This window comes from Lissotriton vulgaris, chromosome 10 (assembly GCF_964263255.1).
Source record: "Lissotriton vulgaris chromosome 10, aLisVul1.2, whole genome shotgun sequence".
NCBI classification, from domain to species: domain Eukaryota; kingdom Metazoa; phylum Chordata; class Amphibia; order Caudata; family Salamandridae; genus Lissotriton; species Lissotriton vulgaris.
In genome coordinates this window covers 91351284-91373924 of record NC_141698.1, presented here as the reverse complement: position 1 = coordinate 91373924, position 22641 = coordinate 91351284, and the positions used below count along the sequence as shown (strand labels likewise).

The 22641-nt window shown below is 45.0% G+C and overlaps 1 protein-coding gene across 7 annotated transcripts in view; it reads right to left on the bottom strand.

Moving 5' to 3' along the window:
- Window positions 1-22641, bottom strand: part of TSR3 (TSR3 ribosome maturation factor) — a 97607-nt gene that overhangs the window by 6672 nt on the left and 68294 nt on the right. For all 7 annotated transcript variants that reach the window (XM_086940575.1, XM_086940577.1, XM_086940576.1 and 4 more), the window contains one exon: window positions 14552-14725. In XM_086940575.1, coding sequence (XP_086796701.1) covers window positions 14552-14725 — 174 coding nt within the window. The remainder of the gene's footprint in view (window positions 1-14551; window positions 14726-22641) is intronic.

The following is a 22641-nucleotide window of genomic DNA, read 5'->3' as shown; positions in this document are numbered from 1 at the left end:
TCACACAGCGCAGTGGTACTTTGCTCTTTGTTGGCCGTTCGCCACCTCCTTTTGTACCGCTTTGTTGGCATCAGGACAGAGTTGTCCGTTTCTACTGACCAAAAATAACTATTCTAGCCATTTAGCCATTAGCCTAAGCATGTATATGTAACAAGCAGCCTCCTTTTAAACTCATACCACCAATATTTAGAAGTTACCAACATAAATATTGAATTGTAAGTGAATATAACTCCCCTCCAAGGAAAGATAGCAAAGCAGTCATCAGGAGAGTCAATTTGTTTTTCTGCTTCTGATTTTCCCTGCCCTGTTATGCAGAGTTTCAGATTCAAAACTATGAAGACACAAAAGGCCAAGAACTCATAACAGACATTTTGAATAAGGCTTGATGAATGACACTTCTTCCAAATGAAGAATCACAGCCCTTTTGAATGATACACCTGAATGATACACCATTGTTGGTTTTCCTGGTTGCATGTGAAACTTCTGCTTTTGAATATGAATAGTGATGATGCATCAGCCAAGAATGTTTCATAGCTTTGACCCCTATCTCGGAACACCCAAACCATTGGTCATATACTTGGCCTCGAGAAACTAGTCTTCCATAAAAAGGTAGATAAAAATGTGTTTTGCTTATGGCGGGATGCCCCTGCGGACAGGCACTTGCAAGAGAGTAGTAGAGCTTGGTGTGAGGCTGAAAGGTAGGATTTTGAATTGGGAAGCGCTTTTTGTGCACCATAAGTTTTAGACGTTCCCTGTGGCTCTGTGCATCAGGGATGTTGAAATATAAACCATGTAGCTGTGGGACACACAGTAATATCTTACTGTTGAAGTTATGAGAAAATCAGATCCAGTATAGGCATTCTCAACAATTTTTTCTTTACCCACATATATGCTGTTCCTAGGTCTGAGATGAGGCTATAAACATCTGACAACCCTTGTTTTCATCCCAGGAAGTATCCTGAAATAAATGTTTTTATTCTTCGGATATTTTCATACAAACTCAATTGCCTGCAACTACTGTAACAAATGAACTCTCCGTAGCCGTGAATCTCTAGAGTCTAGATGGTATTCCCTGGACCTTGTGGGAGTCTGCTTGAAGGAGTTTTTTCAGTTTTCCAAATTTGATTGTTTTCTTATTAAGTCATTGAGTGCAGGACATACAAATACATTGACAATTGTACCCCAAAAATAAATAAATATTACATTGTCATACCAACGTAGTTACCAATTCACAAGTAACATACAAATACATTGACAATTATACCCCAAAAATGAATAAATATTAAATTGTCATACCAACGTAGTTACCAATTAACAAGTAAACAAATACTTATGGAAACATATGAACATGAACATTAAAGTATAGAAGTGCAGAAGCCTACTCTACAAGGTAAGGACTGAAATGGTATAATGGAGAAAAACTTCTATTCAAAATGTAAAAATAAAAAAATACAATGCCAAAAATAAAACATATATAATTTAATTAAGTACTTGTATCTGGATTCACTTACACAGTTGTAAAGAAATGGGCTCAGCCCATGTGATCCACCTGGAGTTTTTGCTTTTTAATCAACTGTTTCTTGTCCTTTTTACTGTGAGTGGTGACTCACTGACGGTAAACAGATGGGAGGGTGTTTACCGTCAGTTTCTACCTTTTAAGATAAGGCCGTTGTGATGCAGGCACTTGGATGGTAACACGTGAATATGTGTGCACACGTGTGTGCACAAGTGGGAGGGCAGCACGTGTGAGACTACCGTTGTGCGTGCACCGGTAACTGCGGACATGTAACTTGGCGTAGAGGGGACTCTGAAAGGTTAGATTCTGATCTGGGTTGGCTTTAGACACTCATAGGGAAAGTCAGTGTGGTTTACCGTCTTGTCTCCGCTGACAGTTTATTATACACACAGGTGAAAATCTGCCTTAGAACGCAGTGAGGCTTCCCTTTGGTCTACAAAGTGCATCAACATATCAAAATAGAGAGAAATGTGTGGCAAACCAAATCTTCAAGTAGATAGAAGATATCTGTACATCTTATGATTCATCTTTCAAGGGCTTGGGCCGACACAAGAAACCTTTTAAATTAAGAATCCTGGGAGGGGGTGTGCGAGGGGCCCCTTATCCGAGCACGGAAGTCTCAGGAATCCCATCCCCTGGGCCGGGCTTTATATGCTGGGGGCCAGGAGTCCATCCCTGTGCCCCCCACCACCACCATATGAAAACCATAGGAGCGCCGTTGCGCGAACGCCCCCCCCCCCCCCCCCCCATCCCCACTTGTCCAGTAAGTACAGGGGCCAGAGTTGCCAGTTGCCACGGGTCACCGTGGCAACTGGCAACTGGGGGAGTACTATTGTGCCCCCTCCCCCAGTGGAGAAGGAGGGACCCTGGGCCCCATCTCTGAGCTCTGACACAAGTTGGAGAAGGGGGAGCGCCTGTCCCCCACTCTCCGTGACCGTGTCGTAGGGGAGTAAAGCAGCCAACACATGGTTAGTCCCTGCCCGCAGGCAGAGGAGAAGAGCTCCTCTGCCTGCGACCGCCACAGCAGCGCAAGAAATGCCGCTCAAAAGTGGTAGCAGGGGGAGGGCTCTCCACCTGCCCCCAACAAATGGAGAAGAATGTACTGGCCCTAGATTAAGAGGGTCAAAGAAATTATGACGACCCTAGGCATTACTTGTAATTTTCAAGTACTTCCAAGGATGGAGCTTTAGAGCAAGCAGTGGAGCATCCTCTAGGACTGGTTCTATGGCTGCAGGTTATGTGGCCTACGGTTGTTTAAAAAAGACAAGAGCCATGGTTCATGTTTGTCCAAGGCTTTATTTAAAAGTATTATTGACAATGCTCTTTTAAAGGTGTTGTTGTTACAGTAATGTTTATTCCTAAAAGGCTGCAATGCTTTGTTAATTAGAATGTGTGCACATGGTTGCAATGCTTTATAATTTATAATGAACACAGATGGATTATGCTTACTATAGTCAGTGATGAAATTATCTATTCCGACATGCGATTTTGGTGTTAACATTGACCTGATAAAAAGTGAAAACCCCATATGGTTATGTGCTGTATTGGTCATGACTCCAACACCTTCGCTGCGGGTGTAATTCCCGCACGGTGCGGGGGTGGGGTGAGCATGGCGCCGCAGTGCTCGTGACAAGCCCAGCTCGTCATGAGTCACAGTAGAGGTGTGCTCATGACGAGCTGGGCTCATCAGGACTCCACCCACTGATTAATTCGCCCTATCGCGCTTGGGCGGAGGGTAGCCTTTATGACGAGCCCAGCTCGTCATGAGCACAGCTCCACTGTGACTCATGAGCACCGAAGGAGTTAGGGGTCAAATGTAATGTTGCCATTGGCATTTCCACCAGCCTTATGTATGTTTGTAAATTACTACATAGTACTAAGAAGTGTGCATGTAATGTACTTTTCCTTTTCTAAAGAAGAAGCACAGAATAGGCAATCATTTATTGAGTGTTATTATTGCGCGAGTGTCAGCGAGTAGGCCTCGGACTTCTCTGCTTTGCTACCATAACAGACTCAAGTGCTACAATAAGGTGTTTGGTTCCTAGTGAAGAGGTGAATGTGGACCTATTACGTGTGAAGGCCACACAACTAAAGACCAGTTTCCTTACAACAGTGATCTCTGCTGTTAGGTAATCTTCAGAACTGCATTCAGTGTCTCTTTGGCAATTACATACCCACATTTTAAATTGCTTATAGGCATTCATGGATTTTTACGAAGCATATGCATGCAGTATTTGTAACCGGACTTCTGGTATCATGTGATGACCAACAGTCTTCATGATACAACAAAGTGGTCAGTACTCGGCTTATGTTCTTTTTCAATCCTCAGCTATATCGGAAAGGAATGAAGTCCCAGATGGTATCCGTTTACCCACTTAAGCCTATTCTACCATAGTAGCATCTTTCCCGCCTCTTAATAGTCCTAACTACAATATTCCACTCTCCTGCACCTGGGGGATTTGTATCCTTCTATTCTCTTGCCATCACTCTCCTGGCTGCCAAAGTGCCAAGAAACAATGCATGATCTTCTCTAGGCCAAAAAGCCATGAGCAATGCTGGTAAGGCAGTAAGGGCAGTCTTAGGTGTCAGCGTTAGGTTAGCACTGATCAGTTGACTAACTAGTAAGCAAACGCACTTAAAGATCATAGAGGGACGAACACACTTAATGGTATAAGTTCCCAGTACCTATCTGATTCAGACTGTGCTGACAATTATAACTCAACCCATGTGAAATGATTCTAGCTAGTGTATACTACATTATAGAAAAAGGGAATTAGCAAGACCGTCGGAATCCCTAAATACTGTATACATTATTCTGCAAGCCGGATTGATTTCACCAAAATTCTGAACTATTTCGACACCATCCCATTGAATTTGTATTGTCGAAAAAGGATCTGCATTGTCGCCTTTAGAGGAGTGCCGCGTACAGAGACCCTGCTCTTCTTCCGATCTCATCCACCCTTGATTTATTCATACTAGACTCACATTTTTTTGTTGATAATCAAGTTTTTTGATTTTAAAAGAACAAATCACAAAATACATTGGTAGCAAAAACCAGCACATTATGTGGATAGGATACAGCTGTAAGAGGGACGATAGGGACCTGGAGTTCTTACAGAAAACATGCACACCCCTTAGGGCACAAGATTGAACCATTTACCCCAAATCTTGCCAAAAAGCTCTGGGCAGCCCCGGGCCTCAATCAGGGGCTCCTCTTGAGTCCCACCTATCCACTGAGTCTCCATTTCCGTATAGCAGGATGCTTGGCCTGAGACCAAAGTGTTGCTTTATCACGCTTCGCCACCGCCACTGCTGTTCCAAGGAAGCGCTCATCTGCCAGAGAGCCATCGAGGCCACCAAACACACCCAGGATCCAGCGCAGAGGGTCATGGAGAACCGTCCACACCAGGGTCTGTGTAAGTTCCAGTTCTACTTTCGCTCAGAATGATGCAAGGACGGGGCATTGCCAAATTATGTGATAGAAGTCCGCAGGGGCGTGGGGGTATCGCGAACGGGTCAGAGAGGGCCGCAGACGGGCGCTGTAGAGGCGTGCGGGAGTGAGGTATGCTATGTGTAGGCAGTAGAGTTGTATTAGACGCAGATTGGAGGAGGTTGTCAAGGTCTTGGAGGCCATGAGAGCGTCTCTCCAATCCGCTTCTTCTAGGGGGCCCAGCCAACCCTCCAAGCGGCCACGTAGTGACTCTAGAGTAGCGGGCCATTGTTCATCAGGGAGCGATAGATCTGCAACACCACCCCCTTTACCCAGGTTCCCCATCATCACTTGGGCCTCGAGGAAACTGAATTCAGGGAAGGAGGTGGGAGAAGAAATATGCACTCGAAGGGCATGCCTCAGCTGTAGATATTTATACAATTGGGAAGAATGGACGGAAAAGCGCTGCTGTAAATCCGCAAAGGTTCTGATGTGGTCCCCAACCCAGAGGTTCCAAAGAAGCGAGATCCCAATGTGGTCCCACCGACGGAAGTCCCGGAGAGACGAAGCTTCCCATAGCCAAACCCCACACCACAGGGGCATCTGCCTGGTAGGTTTCCCATCCCATTGCGTGTGGTGGAGGGCTGTGCGCCAGGCCAATAAGACCACCAGGGTGATAGTGGGGGGGGGGGGGAAGCCGCGGTATGGGAGTCCCATACAAGTAGGCTCGGTGCTGCGGGAAGTCCAGTAATCGGAGCTCCACCTGGTACACCGGGTCGGACCAGCCTCCCGCAAATTAGTCATGAATTACGAGGAGTCTCGTGGCAAGATAGTAAAGGTGAAGGTTGGTTACCCCCATGCCCCCGACATAGGGAGGAATGCGGCTGTGCGCCAAGGACATTCGCGATCTTCCACCACACCCCCCTCCCTCCACCTCCCCAAAAATTCGAGTAAGGATACTGTCAAACTCACGAAACTAGCTCCCCGAGAGATGGAAGGGAATATTCTGTAGAATATATTAAAAACGAGGGAGAACCATCACTTTAAAAAGGCACTTCTGCCAAGGGGGTTAAGTGGAAGGGATTGCCACCTCTTGAGGTCCGCCATGGCCTTGGTAACCAGGGGTGTGATATTCAGGGCCCACTCAAGCTCCGGAAGCAAGGCAACCCAACCCCCCAGATATTTGAAGGACTTTCTACGCAAGGGAATGGTCATTTGCCAGTCGAAGCAGGCATGGGATGGATGTAGGGGAATCAGGGTGGACTTCGCCAGGTTGAGCCGGAGGCCCGATACCCGTTCAAAGGCACAGAGAGCGTCCAGGCACCGTGGGCCAGAGTTCTCAGGGTCTGCTAGGAAGAGGAGGACGTCGTCAGCGTAGAGGGCGACCTTGTCCACCCAAAAAGGGTCCCAAGCCCAGCCTCGGATGTGGGGGTCCTGACGTATGAGCGATGCCAGAGGCTCCATCACTACCGCAAATAAGAGCGGCGCGAGCGGACACCCCTGGCGGGTGCCCCTCTGAATGGGGAACGTCTCCGAGAACACCCCATTAATTAAGACCCTCGCCTTAGGACTGGAGTACAGGACACGGATAAGACGCCGAAACGGAAGGCCAAACCCCAACACCTCTAGCACTTCCTCCAGATAGCTGTAATTCACTGTGTCAAATGCTTTTTCAAAGTCAATGAAAAGCAAGGCCAGGTACGGGGTGAGAGAATGGAAGTGCAAGTTCGAGATGGAGGCGGCGTATGCAATGCCAGGTACCCCGGGCAGGCATTTACCCGCTTGGTCTGGGTGGACCTTGTAGTGCAAATAGGGGAGGAACCGTTGAGCCACGACGGTGGCAGAGATTTTCATCTCGGTGTCGATGAGGGAAACGGGGCGGTAATCCGCACAGGCAATGGAGGGTGGCTGTGTCTTTGGGAGGACCACAATGGTGGTCACATCCGTCTCTGGGGGAAAAGACCCCGTGTCCACCACATGTTTAAACAAGTCCAATAATTGTGGGACCAACAGGTCACTATAGGCCGCGTAGTATTCTTGGGCGTAGCCGTCCGGGCCTGGCATCTTACCGTAGTGCAGGAGCGAAATGGCCCCGTGTATCTCTTCTGGGGTGAGGGGGAGATCCAAAGTCTCTGAGAACGCCTGAGGGAGGAGGGGTAATTGGGTCCCTGATTCCGACAGCAAAAAGGCCAGGGTGGTCTCTGGAGGTCAGGCCGCAACAGGGTTTGCGTAATAGCTCGCAAATGCTTGGGTGAAAGTTTGCGAAGTGAAGTGATAAACACAGGTCGCATCCCAGACCTCGGGGATAATGCGGTTGGCTTTAGGGTACGAGACCAGGTTATGAAACTAGACTAATTTAACCAATTAGCTGCAAATATTTAAATCAGACTCCTCCTTACGCTAAAACAAAGTCGATTTGTGTGAGTTCAGTTTACTGTTTGAAGGTGAAGATTTAAACCTCTTAACATAGTTAGACACTATTCAAAATATACAATTTTCTTGGTTCTTTTTGGCATACTTAAACGTAAATGAAGAAACCCCTCCACAACATTGGGTAAAATAGTAGGTGCTTCAGAGAAGCAAAGGCCTTCCTATCTCTCCCCTTTGATAGGAAGATGTGTCCTACAGGGAGCACTTTAATGAATCTGTGTTACTTTTGCTGAGAGGATTGGTGCTAATAAGGCTGATGATCACACAATTAGCTACAGCATTGTTCCAATGTGCTGCAGTGAGCTTTGCTCAATTCTTTTTTCTTTTCAAGCCCTGCGGCTCTTAAGGGTTCAGATTTTGCATCGTCTCAACATGTGCATCAAACAGTGGTTTACCAGCAAAAGTCAACATTCCTTAATTTCTGCTTCACATTACTTTCAAGGGCTATAAGAATGTGAAATCACGACATGTACTGGAAGAAAATGTTGTGGCAATAAATATAAGCCAGCAGATCTGCCATGTCTTCTTAGAACTTCTGGTGCGTTTCGAAATGAGCGTATTTCTGTTCACCAGTTCCAAAACATAACCTGTCCATGTGGAGCTCCACCGAAAACTTCTAGACCATCTCAAGCATGTCGTATTTAAAGAACAGGGGAACGTTCTGCCTTAATGGCTGCAGCGGTTGTATCAATAACTTAACTGCCTTCAGTATCCATTCTTCAGCTTTCCTTCTTTGGAAGTGCTAAGGTCGTTCCTGAGGATGTATTACATTCCCATTGCTGAGACAATGACTCAATCAAGCTCTGTTTTGATACAGGGTATGAAGGGTCCTCCTCCGGAGGCCTACACATGAATAAGTATAAGGTTGCAGCCAACGAAGTAGCCACCCTTTAAAAGATTTCCATGGTTCCTTCGATCATACCTGGAACTGGCGACATCAGTGGTCTTAGAAGAAACCTGAATACAATGGATAATCTGGTTTACGGAATTTTAACACAAGGTTCAGGTTTGTGGTTCTCCTCACAACAGAAACACTAGAAGAGCTAGAACATCATTGACTGAAGGTTTCCAAGGTGTTACTTTATTATGAGATGCAGGAGAATATGACCTCTATCTCAATTCTGACACATTATCTCTGTTGAGAGCCATTGATATTCTTGGAGAATAAGCAACAAAATGTATACTCACCAGGAGTTTTGTCATGCGGCGTTTGGTCAGGATTCTCTCTGTATGTCTCTCGCAGGAGGCATAATACTGGATCCTTCCATAGGAATAACCATTTTGAATTACCCCTTTTATGGGTTCTTCTCCAAATGGTTTTAAAAAAAGTCCTGTTCCCCAACATTCTGCTGTGAGGCATCAGGTGTAGGTACCTCTTCTGTTTGAGATCCTGAAAAGAATCAACGACCAACTCGACATGGACCAGCGGCCCATCATATGTCTTCTTGATGGTAAGCCCCTTGAGGTAGAGCGCTTTGACCTTGAGTGGGATGGCTCCTTTTCTTCAACGTTGAACATCTTGCCAGAGCTTTCTGACATCAATCTGAGCAGAAATGTGGAAATGTTTTTCCTGATGTGCTATTAGATCTCCTGTCATGCTTTGAATATTGCTTTATAGAGCGGTCACTAAAGATTCACTGTGCTCTTCTGATGGTTGCCTGATGAGTGTCAGACCCGGTTTGTGGGCCACAGAGAAGACACGTAGCAGTGAGCCTCAACCGTGGTGGTTGAGGTCATATGGCGCTGGTGCCCTCAGAACATTCTATTTTGGCTCTGCAAATTGGGAGATTACACCCCTTTCACACTGGACTTTCAAGATAGCAGGGGCAAGCAGGAATGGCTTCTCAGGGAAGTAGAATGGGGACAAGAGCTCAGATCTCAACAGTGCACAAACAGAAAAAACCATACTGTCCAGCCCAGTGCTCATTAAATTTTTTTTTAAATAAATGACTTTAATCTCACAGCACAATCTTCAGGAAGGAGCTACAACCCTCTTGAAGTACTTTCTCCCCACTTCAGATGACTAATAATGGCTATAATCCCCGATGGACTATATGCACACACAGGAATTAACTATCCATCGCTGCAGATTAATTAAAGTTACCCTACTGATCAGATGTGATGTCAGTTCAACATCTTTAATCCCTTCCGTTCACTTGGGGGAAAATCATTAAGTCCATGAGACAGATTCTTCTGCGCATTGTAGTCTCTCGGTCCGGTCTCAGGCTTAGCCTACTTTCACATGCTAGAATACATTGCAGTCCTAGGTTTACAATGGGGGGCGGTTAAAGGTAGCTTCATGCCTGTTGGGCCACAATGGTGGGTTTGGGTTGTAACAGGGACCACTGGACGGAGTAAGAGTGACAGCACTGCGGAGAAGCACTCATCTTTGACAGCTGTAGGCTTCTGGCTGCATGCAGACAAGTGCACCTCAGTGTCCTCCCTCCGGCAACAGAATCCAGGGAAAACACTTCCAAAGCTGCCCTTATCTTCCATCTTGTGCCATGCTCAACTAGGGGCATCCCAAATTGATTTCACTGGACCTGGTACTTAGGCACATCCCACACGGAGTCCTAAAACTTTACATATGATACACATTCACCATACGCCCAAGCACTCGATCTGCACTTTGGGTGTCAGTGATAGGTTCTGGGGAGATACATGATAGCAGAACTTTAAACGAGAGGGGCATTAGACTGCACTGTCTCCGACAGAGAAAAACTTCTTGCCACAGCACAGATTATTAAACAAGGTACTCTGCCACTACCGTTTTATGTTATTCAGCGGATGCATGGACATTAGTTCTATTCCCACTGTCAGAGCATGCTCGGTGTGTCCCTCCAGGTCACAAAACAGGTTCCGAACCTCGCATTACCAGAGACAGGCCAGGGGCTCACCATACACAACAGATCAGTGTGTGCCCAGGCCAGACAAAAAAATGTCAGGACACCAGTTTCACATGCAATTGGGCACTCAGGGTGGGAGTACACACCTGTTTATCTTGCAGGAGACATTCCTATCCCAACAATGCGTTTTTGGAACGTTTCTTACCAATTAGGGAAATAATCTTATGGTCCGTCAGTGAGCACTGTATAGTTCCTGACACACCTGAACCATGTGGGTGTGAGGAAAGCACAAGAAACACAGATCATAAAGGTCTTTTTTGCACTTCTTTCTCCCATTTGAAGGGCAGTTTACAAACAGTAAAGGCATGAAGGGATTCTGGTGAATTGGTTGGTAAAGTTCAGTTAGACCTGTCAGCCTTAGGGTCGTCTTCCACCAATCTTTTTGCCTCTACATTTTGTAGAATCTTTTTGTTGGCCTTCGGACTTGTGAATTAGTGCTTAAGTGCTTCTTCCCTAAACTTGTGTGTTTTTGGTGCATAAACAAACAAAAAAAGGCCTGAGGAGGTTTAAAGACCAGCAGGGGACAACTTCCCTCTACCACAACTAGGAAACACAAGATAGGCCCATGGGTCTGTAAATGGTGTATACCCGATTGACATATTCAATGTACTTCTAAGTACAGTGTAAAGGGGTATACCATATACCCAGAGCCTGTAAATTAAGTGCTGCTAGTGGACCTATAGCACTGATTGTGCCACCCACAGAAGTAGACTTTCAAACCGGTCTCAGGCCTGCCACTGCATTGCCTGTGTGTGCAGGTTACCCCCACTTCGACTTGGCATTTAAAACTACTTGCCAAGCCTTGAATTCCCCTTCTACTACATATAAGTCACCCCTAAGGTAGGCCATAGGTAGCCCTATGGGCAGGGTGCTACGTAAGTAAAAGGTAGGCCATGTACTTGTATTTTATGCATGCCCTGGTAGTGCCGAACAGCCTATTTCGTTTCTCACTACTGTGAGGCCTAATCCTTTCAAAAATTAGCATTGGTAATTCCTTAAAATATCTTTAGTCTGTAATTCCTGGTCAGAGAGATTTCGCTTTTTCATCTTTCATATGTTTGGAATGGTGTTGATAAATCCTACTTACTGGTGAAGTTGGATTTAACATTACTATTTTAGAAAAGCCACTTTTAGAAAGTGGACATTTATCTGCATTTACTACTCTGTGTGCCTAACAGCCTGTCCCCAATACACGTCTACAGTGGGTGACAACTATACTTTGTGCATTCACTCTAGACAGTCCTAGCACAGGAAGGTGTATCTGAGTACCCATCTACATACATCTGTTTTCTGATAGCCTTGCCTTGGCAGGATGGAAGAGAGGGGCTAATACTTCACTTGATTAGGTAGTGTGTGTCCCCACAGAAAGGGCGTATTTACCCCCCATAGACAGCCTGGCAGAGAGGACTAGGCTGAAAGGGGAACCTGTGCACACCAGAGAGCTGCTTTGAAATCACCCCAGCCACATCAAAGGCACTTTTGGGTAGAATTATTGGTTCTCTGACCCCATAAAATCAGATACTGTACTTGTAACTGAAGCTCTGCCGCTTAAAGGACTCAACTGGACTGCTGATCTGGAAGGCCTGCTTTTCTGATTGTTGCCCTGCTGCCTTCTGCTCTCTGATTCTGTTGAGGAGAGCTGGACTCTGCCTTCACTCCAAGTGATTTCCAAGTGTTTGTCGGCGTGCCTCTTGTTGCTTGAGGCTCAGGGAAATCAGAGTCTCTACCCCTTCCTCTGTGCCTGGCTCACTGGATGTGGCCCAGATACTTGCAACATGGATTTGAACACATCTCCTGTCTGGGTGTAACAGAACCGGAGCATCGACCCAGTTGCTAGAGTAACATTGGGGCTTTACATCAGAACCTGCATTTTGCCTCCAGAGACTAATACATCGGACTGCATATCACCACCAATGCAGCTTGGGGAGAACCACGCATCCCCTGGACTGCGTGGTCGAATCCAGTGCATCATTTTATGCTTCTCGAGTCTGGCACCCGTCTTCAGAACGGACGCCTGGTGCATGGAGAGGATCGATGCATCTCGTTGCTTGCGACCAGGAAAGGTGCTTTCTTCACCAGGCGCGGATTGGGTCCTGTAGCCAGCCTGCGCTTCCACCAGGTTGGCCCGAACTTTGACTTTCCCCTGGTACAGCGCAACCTAAAGTAACCTCTTTAGCAATACTTGCTTCTAAGCTATTAACTGCATTTATTCTTTTAAAATTCAATCTCTCAAATTCTGTACATTGGATTTTTGTTGTTTTAGTCTTGTTTTGTTCAGAATATAATCTATTTTGCTAAATCTATGTGGAGTCCTATTGTGGTGTGTTCATAGCGTTAGTGTGTGTGTGTGTGTGTGTGTGTGTGTGTGTGTGTGTGTGTGTGTGTGTGTGTGTTGCACAAATACTTTACACATTGCCTATTTAGTTTAGCCAGACTGCTCTGTGCCAAGCTACCAGAGGGTGAGCACAGGTAAAAGTTTAGCGTGCATCTTACTTACCCGGACTAGGATTGTGGCTTCTGCTTAGGTAGGGTGTATATCTTTGCCAACCAAGAACCCAATTTTTAACAAGTTCACTCACAAAAATATTGCTACAACAGAAAGAGAACACCAAGTCAAATGGTGTTGAAAATTATCAAATTAGATAGACAAGTTAAAAAAAAAGGCAGTGCCCGGGTTTCAGGGATTCAAACTGCACATAGCATATAAATGAACTACAAGTCACCTACCATAGTGCTTTTGGGACATAGGTCCAGCCATTTAATGCCAGAGTGAAGTTTGACTGTAAGGTTGTACTGTCTACCTAAACACTACCTTCCATGTTTAGGTATTAAAAAAGCATCATGAACTTTAATGGCTGCCAACTCTACCACGATAGTTTAATGTTTTAATTGCCTGTCATAAGTTTGAAAGAATGATTTTATATTATACATATTCTGAAATGGCACATATGGACAGAGGGACCCCATATTCATGAAGTCATTAAAAAACCTCATATATTATTCTAATATTTCAAGTTACCAACCCCTGCTCATTCCTATGGGTGTGTTTAGATGCATATTTTCCATCAACTTTTGTAGAGGTCTACACATATCTTAACAAGTTCCTGTTGCACAGGAAAAAGAAAATGAACAACAGCCTAATTTCTCTTGTCTCTCGGAGTACAAAAAGGAATGCAAAAGGTTACTTGCCCACTCTTCTGGACAAGAGTGGGTCCAAAGAAAACAAGCATTAGCCAAGTCAATAGGTTTCGGCAATTCGAGAGCTATTGGCGTTGTCATCGTCTTTTAGCCATACGGAATAGCAGCACAGCTGCTGTTAAGCATGACTGAAAAAAAGCCCTATGATCCAGCCTGCACTGTAAAACAAATAGAAAGTGGTGGGATACAGTGTGGGATATTCCATTTTCAGACACTAGAGGGACCCACCACACTGTAAAACAAAGCTCAAATTGAAATGCATAATGCCACTTCAATCAAGTATTGCATTTTTTGTGTGTTATTTTGCAAAACAAGGACCAATATAGTTAAAATAGCGATGATCCTTTTACTTTGGTTGGATTTAGAGAAATCCAACCATTGTTTAGGAAAGAACACAAAGAAGAAGAAATACGCGAGCAATTTGAAATGAAACCCAGATGGGAAGAGACTGAGCTTGTAAAAACCCAAGCACTTGTGTGGAGTTTTCAAACACAAAGAATAAAGTAGCTCCGAAAATGGGAGCAGTGGATGGACACAAGTACTTTGGTCCATGTACTGGGCAAGGGCTAAACAGAAGGAGAAACATGACGGATGCATGCCATGGACAAAGGATATAAGACAGACAATGGAGCGAGCACTTGGTAAGCCTATTGGTTGGCTGAAGCCCACAAATTAAACACAACGCGTCTCTTCAAGACAGCACATGCGCGGTTTAGAGAAGACCTAAAAAGCAGAGTTTGTATTCTATTATAAAGCATTATAGCCACTGAAGAAGAGTAAAATGGTTGTTAAAGGCCTTGAACCCGGGGCAAAAAGGCTACAAGGCTATTAGACCATTCCACTCACTGTGGGTAGAAAGTTCTAAATTAAAAGGAGAGAAACTGAAAGAGAAACATTGAAATGCTGGATCAGACCTGCACCACTTATTAATCGCTGTGAACCACTTCATTGTCTTCCATTGAGCTCTCAAAATCCCACTGTTTTTATAAAGCAATAATAAACCTCTCCCAAAAATTGTGTCCTCATCATGACATTGATTGTAATGTAAGTAATCGTGAAAAATATGAGCACCTATTACGTCAGTCTCCTCTTCAAGATCAGCAGCTAGAAACTCCTTCTCAACCTGCTTCACTTCCTCCACAGTCTGACAAGCAGCATATTTATCCAGCAGATGTTTATTCAGTTCAAGGAAAACTTTTCCCCATTTAAATTTCCTTAAAAGTATGACAGCCAAATCTGTAAAACCTGAAATGAAAGATAAGAAAACAGATTAGGGTGTTTCTTCTGAAAGACATCTAGTATAATGTTTTTAATGTGCTTTACAACATGGTGCTCTACAAGCAAGTTAAAAACTGCTGACCATTCAGTAGATGTGTAAAGTACAACTAGGCCTGGGGGAAGTTCAGAAATGAAAAATACAATTTGAAATGAGTTCTGTCTCTGACATGGAAGCACATGGGAGCAAGAGCAGAAGATTAATGAAATTAAATAAGAAGAGATTGGGTACAAGTCTAGATGACAGAAGAGGAGTGCTTTCAATGGACAGGGACTAGGAAAGTCTTGTGCAGGCACCTTGCCTGCAACAACAACTATGCGACAGGCTAATTTCTTCATTGAGAAGACACAACCCATCTACAGGAGCAATAAATAGGCCAGGACATGTCAGACCTCCAGCTCCCAACTTGCCTAAAGTATCAGTGGACACTGGATAGGAGACTCCCCACCACTGCAGAGAGCGAGGTTTTTTCGCTTTTTATTATCTTTACCTGTGGGTCAATAGCTGCTTTTGATGTCCTAAAGGATCTTCCTCAAACCTTTGTGCCACACTTCCTTCCATGCTATACACTTCCTTTCCTTCTAGGGTACCACAGAACTTCTGGATGGTGGAGCTAATTAAGCCCCTTATGAAGCAGAGTCTGGATGAGTGTTGAGTGCAAATCACAACATATCTCCTCGTTATTAACAATTAATAATATTATTTAGAAATATCTGGCATATTGGCTCTCGAACTGTTACAAACCATAAATATCTTGGAGTTCTCAGAGATGGCCTTCTGTCCAGTCAGGAGGATCTAAACTGCACTTGTAACTGTTTTAGACTACACGAGGCTGTGCCTCGGTGCATGCCACTCAGCGGATCACCTTTTGTTAGATCCTCCCAGTGGATTTGATGCAGCGGATAATGTCATCATGATCGAACACCTGGTGGTGCTAGGCCTGCAAGCACGTGTTCGGTTTTGGTTTTGATTCCTCCCTTGTCAGATCAAGTCTCTGGCCCTATTCCCATATAGCTGAAATCAGATTTATGTATTTATTTAATTTGTAAAGCGCACTATCACCTAGCAGGCATCCTGGCGCTGAAAAAAGTTGCTCTAGGGGGAGAGAGAGAGGAAAAGCAGGAAACCGGCCACTAAGATTTAGGAAACAGCCAGGTTTTCACACTTTTCCAGAAAGGAAGGATCTCACTGATTTGCCTGATTTCCCAGAGAAGACTGTTCCACAATTTAGCTGCTGCCGCCCCAAATGACCTGCCTCCTGAACTAACCTTTCGAAACCTGGAAACCCCCACTAATCTTGCTGATGAAGAGCGCAACACTCTTGTCGGGACATACCATTCAAATTTTTTGCGCAAGCGCAAGGGGCCAATTCCATGAAGGGCCTTAAAAACAAGGCAAAGAGATTTAAATTGCACTCTGTCTCAGGGGGAGCCAGTGAAGTTCTTATAAGGCTGCAGAAGCGGAGGAGCTTCTAGGCCACCCTAAGACTAGTTTGGCCGCTGCCGACTGGATTCTTTGTAATCTGTCCAACAGGTAGTGAGGGGATTCCAACAGGAGAGCATTACAATAGTCAAGCCTACTGAGAATTGTGCATCTGGCTACCTGTGCTCGTGCCTGAGGAGGAAGTAGAGGGAACATTTTCCTAAGGGATCTGTTGATCGCAGAACAAGAGGCAGCTGTTCTTGTGACCTGAGTTTCTAAGGTAAGCTTCTCTTCGAATATGATGCCTAAGTTGCGGACAGAAGTTACCGGTCAGGACGGCAGACACCATGCCCGAAGGCCAAAAATTGCCAGGAAGAAGAGGAGAGATCCGGTTTGCCGAGCAGAAGCCTCCGTCTTTCCTGCATTAAATTGTAGCGAATCAGCCTGTAGCCAGCAGGCCGTGTCTCGCCGACAGTTGTGAAAAGCCTCTACTGTGGTCTAGTCCTCCCCCTCAAAGGAGAGAATCATTTGAGTGTCGTCTGCGTAGTTTACAATATCAATATTATAGGCCTTAAAGATAGCAATCAGAGGTTTCAGGTAAACGTTAAATAGGATAGGGCTGATAGCTGAACCCTGAAGAACACCATACGACACATTAGAGAAGGTGGACTGGAAGAGGGGGGGGGGGACCGCCTGCTGTCTGTCCTGCAGAAAAGATCTAAACCACCGCAAGGCAGAACCCTTTACCCCTGCCTCGCTCAATCTTCTCAACAGAATCTCATGGTTGACCGTATCAAAGGCGGCAGACAGGTCAAGCAGAATCAGTGCAGCTGCCTGTCCTCTGTCTGCACGCCTTTGAAGCTCATCCATGACGGTCAGCAGTGCCGTCTCGGTCCCGTGAGCCGGTCGAAAGCCAAACTGGACCTCTTCCAGTAGAATGTGTTGTTCCAAGTAGGAAGAGAGAGTCCTGCTAACAGCTCGTTCAACGATTTTAGAAGGGAACGGCAGAAAGGAGATAGGCCTATAGTTTTTAGAGCAATCAGGATCAAGCGAGGGCTTATTCAGCAAGGGAGAGACTAGAGCTTGCTTCCATTGTGGGGGGAACTACACCATTGATTAGAGACTGGCTGCAGATCAGCCGCAGCGAGGGAAATAGTTCATCCTTGTATTCCTTCCAGATCCTAGGAGGTAAAGGATCTAAAGGTGATCCAGAGGAGATGACCTGTGCCAAACAACTAAATTCCTCCACAGTGAGGGGTGCAAACTCCCAGAGCGGTTCATGACCTTGATCACAGAGGTCGATGTCAACATCCTCCGAGTCATCCACCTCCTGCACTACAGTGTCCTTAGCTTCCCGGCCTCCCTGCTACTTGCCCGGATCTTGCTTATCCTACATCTTATTCAAGATCTGCTGAGGGACACTGTACACTGCTATTACATGGGCTCAGCATCCAATGCACATGACACCCAGCTTATCCTGAACTTAAATCAGTCTCCATATGAACTTCAACACAGTTCAGAGTCCAGTTTACCCATCATACATTCCTGATAAGTAATAAACAGCTGAATCACAAAGTGTTAATCCTGGGCTTGGACATAATTGTGGGGCAACAACACTTGGCCAAGCAAGATGAAATCCAAACTTTCCAGTCGTCTCCAAGGGCAAGAATCTTGCCTTTCATTTTGACAAACACTTATCTGAGGGGAACATGTGAACTGAGGTCCCCTCCTGCTTCCAAGAAATAAAACTGCTCAGAAAGAGCATACCCTTCATGGTTTTACCTATTAACCCCATCATTTGCATGCCCCACAGGTGGGACTTAATCAAGAATTTATTAAGGCAACATATGCTACCGAAGGTCTCCATCCGGCTGATCCAGAGGTTGCAGCATTTTTAGACTATGGTGGTTAAGGTAGTCCAAAACATCCACAAAATTTGACGATGTTGCCAATGCCTTTCTTCTGCTTCACTTGCTTCCAACAGCACCAGAGAAGCAATTTAAGCAGTAATTAAGGCGCTTTATCTTTTTAAGGCTCTTTTGGATCAGGCTCTGTTCATTTGGTTTCTGTTCTATGCTTGAAGGCATTCTCTGTGTTTACTTCCCGGCCTTTCTGCTGCCCTTCTGTTGAGAGTCAATCATGGAAGATTCTGCAAGTCTCACTTATTCTGTTAGATATTGCCTTTTACTTTTAGAGAGGCCACATCTACTCTAGTGACAATATGCTCTTCAGCAAATCTTGTGATTACGAGGACTTCACTCACTCTCCGCGGAGCACAGAAATGCTGCATCACTTGACGACACTTTGCGGCAACACAACTGCATTAAAAGTGACGTTACACTGCACATAAAATCTTTTGATCTCAATCTTAGCAGCAAAGTTGGAGCAATGACCGGTTGTTTGTTATAAGAGATTTTAAAACCCTCACAGTTCTTAGGTTCTAAATCTTTTCAGTGTTTCACAACACAACACTTAATCTGCTCTGTTCTGTTGAGGCTGCCACCAAGACCAGTCTGATCTCCATTTCAGGAAAACAAATGCAGGCACCAGGATATGTCATTAACAAAAGTGATGGGGCTGGGGGTAGAATGTGGCTCACAGTAATTGATAGCAGCTTATAATAATTTACAAAGTCCAATGATTGGCTCAATGTGACACCCATAATGGTAACAGTATGCCCAAACATGGGTCCAGTGACTAACTGAGCTATATGAATTAAGCTGCACCTCTCTGATGAGGACCAACAAGGCAGAGACTAGTCCGAGCACTGAAGGGAGCCAGTGACCCATATGGGCGAGTTAAATCGCTGAAACATGCCAGCGGAAAAAATGATGCATGAAACATTATCTTTCAGGAAAAAGAACAGTTTTTTTTCTTTTTTAACAAGTACCCTGTTTTATCCAGATACAAGTAGTTATTAATGGTTGAGTCCATCTGTGTGGTATTATCTTACCCGGATAAGGAGGAGGCACCCATAATGAAGCATGCAACTATAAAATTGTGGGTGGAGTGTCTTCTGCGAATACCTTTGGTATATAAGAGGTTCAAGGAGTCTAACACCATGTGGAATATCCATAAGTAAACCCATGCTCCATTTGTAGTGGATGAGACTAGTCAGGGGTTGACGGTGTGGTCCTTCAGGGGGAGGAGGCAGATTGGGATGGGCTGTTTTTACTGGAGCAGGAGCAAGGCTGATTTGCATATGATGCAGTGGCACAGTGATCAAAAATGATGGACTGGGACACACCCACAATAATTTCCAATGGGCGAGAAAAACTAGACATTCAACCAATTGCTTCTTGTTTCACTGAGAAGATTTCATTAGGAGTAAGGTGACAGCAAGAAGTAAGCCTTAGCAACACTGGAAAACAGAGCGTCATACAATAAAGCACATCATTACATTTACATTTAAGTATGCAGATAGTCAACAGAAGCACGATTCCCGCATAATGTGACCCCCATGATTTTTTTAAATGACACATGTAGTGGCATTTAATAGCTTCTAGGTACAGTAAACATATTTCTCATCAGAGCTGGATGTGAAATTCAGGTGATCTCTGCTAACCATCAAAAGAGACAGAGAGAGGCGTCCACCTGTAAACACAAGTTTACAAAGCTGGGATAGAGAGCTCACTTACAAAGCCTGGGTACTCGCCAATGACTATGCCACATACAAGCTTAGTATAACACGCCTTTGTTCTTTTGCGTGCAACCACAAACTCGACATTCTTAACCTTTGCTACACTCTAACGCTTACATAACAGTTCTACGGGGTCCATTAAGAGCCACAAGGTTTCCATCATTGCTAACTCATACATCACTACATCTCACCCTCTGTTAAATAAAAAATAAAAAATGTTTACAAATATATACATAATCATAGTTCTTCAATTAGTCTTTGTAGCACTATGATCACACGTCTTGACCGTGTCTTCGGAAACTGTTAACAGTCAATAGTAGTGTCCATGACCTTCATTGGCATTGTAGGAACAACAGCAGTCAGGGGATTTTAATTGGTCCTTTCAGACCCAATCTCTATATTGACATCCGTTTCTGACAAGGGATGAGCCACATGTCGAAAATGTGAGGAATCTCGTTTAATGGACTTCCCAGGACGTTGGACAGTCACCATGTGTCCTTTGCTGGTCACACCACTGCTGATCAGTGCTAAATTGCATATGCTCTCTGTGTAAATTGTAGATTTGACTGGTTATCCACTATTGGCATATTTGATTTATTTACTGGTAAGTCCCAAGTAAATTGCACTGAGTGTGCCAGTGCCTGTAAATCAAATGCTACTAGTGGGATTGCAGCAGCACTGGTTGTGCCACCCACATGAGTATCCCTGGAAATGTGTCTCAGACCTACCACTGTTGTGTCTGTGTGTACAGTTGTTAACTGCTATGTTGACCTGGTAAAAGCGCCTACTTGCCAGGCCCTACCCTTCCATTTTCTTGCCCCTAAGGGAGGCCCTAGGTAGCCCTATTGGCAGGGTGCTGTGTATGTCAAAGGTAGGACATGTACTGGTGTGTGTGACCTGTCTTGATCGAGAAATACTGTTTATTTTGTTTCTCACTGTTGAAAGGCTGTCTGTCCCATTGGCGCTCTACTGTAACATTTTAGATGTGTAACTTTCAATTGGGACAAGATGGGAAAATGGAGTTTAGGCTCTCTGAGCTCAGAATTTACCAACACATCTTTTAGTAAATGTGGTTTCTAAATTGTGTGCTTAAAAATGCCATTTTTAGAAAGTGTAAATCTTCAATATTACCTAGCTTTTTTTGAAATTTATTTGAAAAACAAAGTGTGAAAGAAAAATCATAAAAAGATTAAGAAAATTAAATTACTTGAACTTATGGAAAAGTGTTGATTGAATAATTCCAGCAAGGGAACATTGCAAGCTTTTTGATTTTATAGTGGTCCACCCCAGCTAATTCCTAAGTGCCAATCCCTTTCTACAATAACTTTTAAAAAGTGGGCATTTTCTTGCTCTCCCATTCTGTGTGCCTCTGACCCTTTGTGTATTCAGCATCTGGTTTTAGAGTGACAGGAGCTGGGGATCTGCATTCACTCAAGACAGTCTCGGGGGGGGGGGGGTTGCCTGGGTGGCTCATCGCTGGGGTGAATAGACCTGGTCTGCACCTAGAGTGGTCGGAGGAGTTTCACTTGCACCTGAACACGCAGTGTCTTCTTTGCAGAATGCCGTCTCCACCCCCTGTGGTCATGCTGCACCAGGGAGAACAAGGCTGGTTTGGACTGGGTACAGACAAACTTGCCACAAAGAGAACAATAACAAAATGGGGGATAAGTATAAGACCTAAAACCCCAGGTTTTTAGATTACTTCAAGAACAAAAAAGAAGACCCTGCCAAGAAGAGGAGCGGAAAGACTGTGTGAGGATCGTTGCCTTTTCTGTGTGAGGGTGGGTTGGCCTGCAGTTGTGCTCCTGTTTGTTGTGGTGGACTGACTCTTTTTGAACTGCTGTAGTATCCTGCTTGTGAAGAAAATCTCCAAGGGCTTGTGTGCGCTGTCTCCAGCTGGAAGTCTCAGGGACATCGAAGACTTCATTGAAAGATGATCCTTGTTGGATCTCAAAGGGAACCTGCCTGGAAGGCACTGCCCCTGATGTGTGTGGGGTGGGACAGCCTGCAGTTGCTGCTCCTGTGTGAAGCAGGCGAAAGGACTGGACTGATTTTTTACGAATTGGCCCAACAGCACGTGGTTACTTATCCCCTAGCTCATCCTCAGTTGTAACGTCCTCTCAAGCATGGGTACTCATCACTGACTACCCCAGACATGGAAATTAGTAGAACATGTCTCTATTCTTCTGAGTGTAACCGCAACCTCAAAGTTTTAAACCTGCATTCATTTTGCTACCCTCTAACGCCAACTCACACAACACTAAACCATGGTCATGCTGTTGGTGAAGTTTGGTTTGGTGGCGGTTGTCTTGTCCATCAGGGAGGCGATAAGTTGGGTGTCGTTAGCTAGAAGATGCGGTTGATGCCTTGATATTGAATGATGTTTGTGAGCGGTATCATGTCGACATTGAACAGGGTAGGGCTGAGGGAGTATCCTTGGGGGACCTTAGCAATCACTTTAGCGGAGTATGGGAGCAGAGAGATAGGTCTGAAGTTGCTCAGTTGGTTCGGTTCAGCTGATGGTTTCTTGAGGGGGGCGTTGGCTTCAGCATGTTTTCCAGTCATCCGAGCAGGATGTGGACGTTATGGAGGTGTTGATGATGTGGTGCTTATTGGTGATGTTCCCAGGCGGTAGATGTGTAGGGGGGGGGTGGCATGGAGCTGTTGGGGCGGCATGGATCTGTTGGAGGTCCCCCCCCCCCCCGAGTGGATGGACCACATGATTGTCGTTGTGTCGCCTTTGGTAAGGGTTGCCCATTCAGTGAAGAGGCTGTCTTAGATGGTGATGGGAAATCTGGCTATAACTTACATTCTCTTGAAGAT